Source organism: Limulus polyphemus, unplaced genomic scaffold (assembly GCF_000517525.1).
Source record: "Limulus polyphemus unplaced genomic scaffold, Limulus_polyphemus-2.1.2 Scaffold8791, whole genome shotgun sequence".
NCBI classification, from domain to species: domain Eukaryota; kingdom Metazoa; phylum Arthropoda; class Merostomata; order Xiphosura; family Limulidae; genus Limulus; species Limulus polyphemus.
In genome coordinates this window covers 1210-7632 of record NW_013674401.1, presented here as the reverse complement: position 1 = coordinate 7632, position 6423 = coordinate 1210, and the positions used below count along the sequence as shown (strand labels likewise).

General features: G+C 36.3%; 1 protein-coding gene across 1 annotated transcript in view; it reads left to right on the top strand.

Moving 5' to 3' along the window:
* LOC111083264 overlaps positions 1–5918 on the top strand; it is a 21740-nt gene extending 15822 nt beyond the window's left edge. Inside the window, exon 4 of the mRNA XM_022379640.1 lies at positions 5307–5918. Coding sequence (XP_022235348.1) covers positions 5307–5378 — 72 coding nt within the window. The 3' untranslated portion in view covers positions 5379–5918. The remainder of the gene's footprint in view (positions 1–5306) is intronic.
* Positions 5919–6423: the final 505 nt, after the last annotated feature.

The window sequence follows — 6423 nt, the reverse complement described above, 5'->3', positions numbered from 1 at the left end:
CCTGGTAAAATCGACGTGGAGAATAGAATTAAGCATCTATCTTGGAGAGGAGGAATACTTGTAGGTGAGAAGCTGAGCCTGTATCCAAAGGAGCAGAAGTGGCCTGAGACATGGAAGGTATAGTAGAAGGTATGGTGGGAGAAGAAGGAGGTGAAGCTGAAGGTTGTATGGATGGTTCATGTGAATTGATGTTAGCATAGGTAGGTCCAGGAACTGAAGGTGCAGAGTCTAGAAGCAGCATAGAATTTGCCGACGATGATACTGACATGCAAGGTGGCTTTTTGGAGTCAGTAGTTGGACGAGAATAGGGCTTAGTCTGAGTGCAGGTTGCAGAAAGTCCAATCTCCTCCAAAATTCAAGGGAACTCCACTACAAGAGGGAGGCCAGAATGCATAGTGATTGACTAGAAGAAAACATCTGAACAAAGTAATATTGAAATAAGAAAAACTAAACAAAGTCAATAATAAATACCCTATACTCACGATAAACTACAATCAGGAATTAGTACAGTAAGGCAAAACCTAAAAAAAGGCTACCAAACCTGGGGTCGATCCAACAAATAGATAATAGTAGGCCTGTTATGTTGTGTTAAATTGTACATATCAAATGTAAAAAGTTGGCTGCCAAAACTCAACCTCTTAGAGATTTTTTTACATTTATATCAATTGTTTGTGGGCGATATAGGCGCATTTTGGGTTCACCAATAATACATGTTAAAACTAGATACAGCACAAATTAATGGTGTCCCGAGTGTATTGTCAAGCTTTATGGTTCAATAAGTGTCCAACAAGTGGAATATGCTTTCCCTCTAAGCTATTGCTTTCGAAGGGAACCCTTTGCAAGCCAGACTCGGGAAAATACTGTGATACCTGCCATATGAATAAAGTATTTCACCAGTGGCATATATGGCAGTCAACATGTTAAATCTTGACTTCGTGTGTTAACACTCACAAATAAACAACAAAAGTGTCTAAAATCTACAAAAGCTGTGATTATTATACAAGCAGGATTTGATTACTTACTCTTTGTTATTATAATCTTCATCTACGATAAGACACCTGCCCAAACGGTTCGCATTATCATGGGTATCACTGCATTCAATGTCTTCTATAAAGGGCTCTCTCTTGTCGTTGGGTTAGACCTGCACTCCTTACAAATTAATTTATTTGTTTCCTGGGTATTTTGTTATAGGCAGTCGTGGGTAAGGCTCACAAGTTACCAACTCGAAAAAATTTATGTAAAGAAATGCCTAATGAACAATTCCTCTACTATACTTATTAACATCTCCGTGATACTCAGTAAATCATTAAGTAGTTTAACTTTTAGTAGACCCCCTGTCATGATGTACTGTATAATAGATACTTTACTAGATGAAATAAAGAAGGCACTTAGACTAAGGCTGGTATCTTCTCAGAGGATTCACTGAAGAGCAGAAGGACTATCTTCTTCTTCCTTTCTTCTGTTTTAAACCATGGCTTTTATACTTAATTAATTGGGTGTTGGTGTCGTTCTAGACGGATCCAAACCCTTAACCACAGCAAGTGTTTCTTGGCTTTTGATTGGTTGTTAACGTTGTTATAAAATTAACTATAACTGTAACTGCTGTTCCTGGGTTCTGATTGGTTATTTCTCACCAATAAGGCATTGCATCAGCTTTGGAACATACTGTCAACTCATATTTTTTTCTCTCAATTTTCTTAGAGTTTGAATCGTCCCTATCTGCATTCCTGACGTGCCTAAAACCCAGACTACTCGACCTCCGCCTGGTATGTGTTTCCTTCCATACACCCCCGCTCTGTAGGGCTCAAGTTTAGTGTTTTTGTTTCATTATCACCTTAACTCTGGACTCCTCCCTGAACGTGGTGTAAGATATTCAACGATATCTTGATAGTACACTCTAGATTCCATAATTTTCTCGTCAACCTGTCGATTTAATGGCTTCTGCTTCCTGCTGGTAAAACGAATTGCTGGTTTTTTCTCTCTTTTTTATTCATCTATACAGGCTTGGAATGTATTTCCAATTAAGCATGTGTCCCTTTGCCCCTAGTTTCTTCGTGGCTTTATTCAATGACCCAATTCGCTTACGGTATCAGCATTCAAACTCTTTTCATTAATTTGTTTGGTTAACTAATTCGTACTGTAGTTTTCTATGACATTTCGTTTTCCATAATTATTACCAACCGAATTTTATACTAAACATTTACTAATAACAGTTGTTTTAGTTCTTTTCTGTATTTACATAGCCTGTTTGCACAAGCAGCTTTGCAAACAACATCATGAACTGTAGGAAGTATCATTATTTTCTAAACTAGCTATTAATTTCCAGAAGCGGATCAAACTGGAATAATATATAAGCCTGATAGTTGGCTCTTTTCATGTGTAGCAAAAATAGGTTTACTGTTAGGGTAGCTTTGAGAATAGGTCACACCAAATATTGCTGTTGATAGAATGTTTGTCAGACCTGTTGTTACTTCTGAATTGCTTCATACTATGCCATTTTGTTTTTCTAATGAATGCACTGGTTGAATCACAACTTTAAGAGCATGTATTGCCAGTAGAATAAGGGGCATATGTTGAACTGCATCATCATGCATTGGGATGAAACGCTGTGTTGTTCTTGGGTTAAAGAAAAATTCACTTAATCCAAGAAGCTGACAACATCAGAGGCAATACACTTCTTTGTACATTATGTACTTCTAATGCATGGTAAACATCCAAGAGTCTGCTTCTTCATGGCCTCATGCAAGATACACTTTTCGCTCATCAAATAAATTAGACTGTTCTGTGATTGGTGTTGCAAAGTAGGGGTTCTAACTTCCTGCATTTGGAGATTTCTGCCTCTAGCACTCTCTCCTTAGATTTTGTTAATCTCTAATGTGTCTAACTGTCACATAAATCAGATTGTGGGCACATTGCAGAGTGAGGCACAAAGAGTCTTTCTGAGAGGCCACCAAATGTCTGCAAGGTAATCATTTATTCAAGGATTTATCTTTGGTGCGCATGTGCTGATATTTCCCATAGTCTATGTTCAGGGACTGTTCAATGGCAATAAACTTGTGAATTCTGACACCACAATTATGAGCCGTTCCCTATGATTTGTGATGGATCCTCCATAATTGTTAGCTTAACAATCATGAAATCCATCACAAGTTTATAGATCAGACAGAGGCAGATGCTGGACGACTTTGCCCATCTCTATCCAAGACATGGTCAAGACAAATAAGTCTTTCTCATAGACCAATAAAAACTGGATAGAGTAAGTGGCACTGAAGAAGTGAAGATATACCTGCATCTCTACACTGGACTATTACAATTATCTTAGTTTATATTCAGAGTCTATATATCTTGGGCTTGCTTGCATTTCATTGGCTTGTTGATAATTCCAAATGTCTTTAGTTTGGATCAAAATGTAATGAATCAGAAACCCAACTTTTCGCTTTTACAGTCTTTCAGTGATACATTTACTCAATTTTTTCTGTCCAGACTACTCAGATCATCTTGGACATTTTTTGGTATAGGACTTTGCTATAAAGTACCAAGTTCTACTTTGAAAAGGTTTGCCATTCTCTTAATAACGACACTGATGATAAGGTTTAAACTCCTTCTTCATCTTTATCTATTTGGTTCTGGACAATTCCTTGTGAAGGCTGCTAGATGTTTCAAAACTACTTATGGCGTATACCAATGATGTCATTCCTGTCTTGAAATGTTCTATAAGGTCATGATTTTTCAAAGCTTTATCTTTGGTGCACATATTTCCCATAGCATTTATTCAGGGACTCTTCAATGGCTATATCTTGCAGTATGTCACTGAAAGGTCTTCTGCTAAGAAGGATTAAAGTTTAGCTCTCAGAAAACGTTTTATGAAAGTCTGATTTCACCCACTTGGGAAATCATTCTTCTAGAAGTTTCAGTTTCCCATATGCCATAATTCAAGTGTCCAAATATAAGTACAGGGGCATCATCTCAGAGAATGTGTACACTTCCATCTCTCTGTCATCATCATGTTTAATAGCTATGTAATCCAATAGATGTTGGGATACGTTACTGGCAAAGTTATCCTCAAAAGAGAAACGTTCTGGGAAACTCCTTTTCATGTTTTGCAAAATCGCCCATCAGCTATTGCAATGACGATTATATATCTATTATATAAAAAACGGTTTGCTGCAACATATCTCTTTTCACACTGTGTTTTTATTTTCAGATCTTCCATCAGCTGAAAATATCTATGTGCTTTTAATGCTACTGCAACTTGTCATTTTAAGATAAGGAAGAATAATTTTTGGTAATCCATTTACACAGTGCTATCCACTTAAGTCAAGTCATTACCTCATTCATAAACTTGTGAATTCTGACACCACAACTATGGGCCTTTCCCTTCATGCATCGCATAATCAATGTTACCCGTGTAGGTCATTACTAAATACCACCCATTTCCATTTTGCCACTAGCAAATTCATCAGTATTATGCCATTTCTGACGTGTTCATCAACATTTTTCTGACACAGTGTACAGTGAATGACGTCACTGGACAATTTTCTTTCTTAGGGCCATTTTTTTAAATTTTCAGTGGCCTAGTTTCCATGATTTAGAGACTTGTGCTTACCTGAAAAAACATCTAATACTGTTTCTAATTTACTGCATCACTTTCAAAGCCTACATCCACCCTGATATTTTTCCCCATAGGTTTTTGTAATGTGTTCGTTCGTTGGGCAGGTTCTTATGGAAATTATATTCATGTAATAATGACAGGTTATTTATTTCCTCCTTAACGTTTGCTTTCAATTTGTAGTTGTAGCCCTTAAGTGCACAAACAACGTTTCAACAAAAATGTAACTCACAAATAAACTTACTTATAGAATTTCCTTGCTAATCGTTCGACTAAGTAAATGGACTCGATAAGTCTCACTTCTAACAATGAACAACTTTTCTGACACTGAACTCAAATTTATTAAATACTCACTAACTGGTTACTCGTATTTATAAATAATGTACTCTTGTCTCTAGATATCAAACGAAGTTTCTTGATTGTTACATCATAGTGATTAGCAGCTCCTTCTATCAAATGATTTATTATAGCCTTTAAAATATAACTTAGAACAGGATGAGCAGAAATTTTCTACCTATCCAATTGTATATGTTGACCGGAATGTAGTCCTTGCTGCTAGACTATTTGCTTGTATTGAAATATATATGTATGAAACTGAACTTATTTAAAGATGTATTAATCAATTACACTACGCCGTAATATGATAATATTGAAGGATTCAAAACAATTTCTGTTATTTTTTTGTATGTTTCTACAGGGTCCTGTCAGATCACTTAGACCAGCTGATCGCATAATGTTATTAGCAGAGACCTCTGATGACGAATTTTAAAACTTGACTGGGAACATTATATTCCTTTTTACTGGACATTACTCGAGAATGTCACCACTATGATAACATAGTCTGCAAAAGACGTTTCTTTGTCGAGTCTGTAGAAAACAACGTTGAGAGAGATACAATATCAGTATGCTGGTACTCCTTTTCCTTGCAAAATAGTGAAACTATTAAGGAAACGACTTGGTGGAAGTTATTATTTTATAATTCAGACGTAGCAATACACGTAAAGTTTAACCTGCTGCACTTATCTCTATTCTACTCGCTCCTTCAAGATACTCAGTTCAGATCGTTTCGCACTTATTTTAGCTTAAGTATTTCTTCAACAAACCGTTTTTGTTATTGGTACTTTAATAATAATCACGGGATTCATTCATTGGCAGTGTTTATACGTCTTTAGCATCAACCTAATATTTACTTAACACATCGAGTATGATTTTACCTATTTCTTTTATTACTTGGTCATTTTATATTGAGGTGTTTATTTTAAACAGCAACTTTAAAAATATTTTACTTGTACTCGAATAAGCTTAAAATTATGAGACTTGCTGTGGAAAACGTTTGTCTTTTTCCAGTTAATGAAATAAAACGTTCGGTATATCAATCGTATCGAGGTGGTTGTTTTCGCCAAACATATTCAAGAAAACAAAGTTATTTATTGTAGCCCGGCATGGCCAGGTAGCTAGGGCGCTCGACTCGCAATCTGAGGGTCGCGGGTTCGAATCCCCTCCCACCAAACATGCTCGCCCTTTCAGCCATGGAGGCGTTATAATGTTAAGGTCAATCCAACTATTCGTTGGTAAAAGAGCAGCCCAAGAGTTGGCGGTGGGTGGTGATAACGGTCTTTATAAAAATACATATATTCTAAACTGTTGTTATAAACAAATCAGTGGATAAAGAAATATATTATACCACGATATATCGCCAGTGTGGTAGACTTTAATTTTGGATTGAATTTTTGGCTACGTCTGTTTATGACACCGAAGAACATAAAAAATTATGGCATATTTAATTTTTTATGGGCTGCTCTTTTACACCCTTA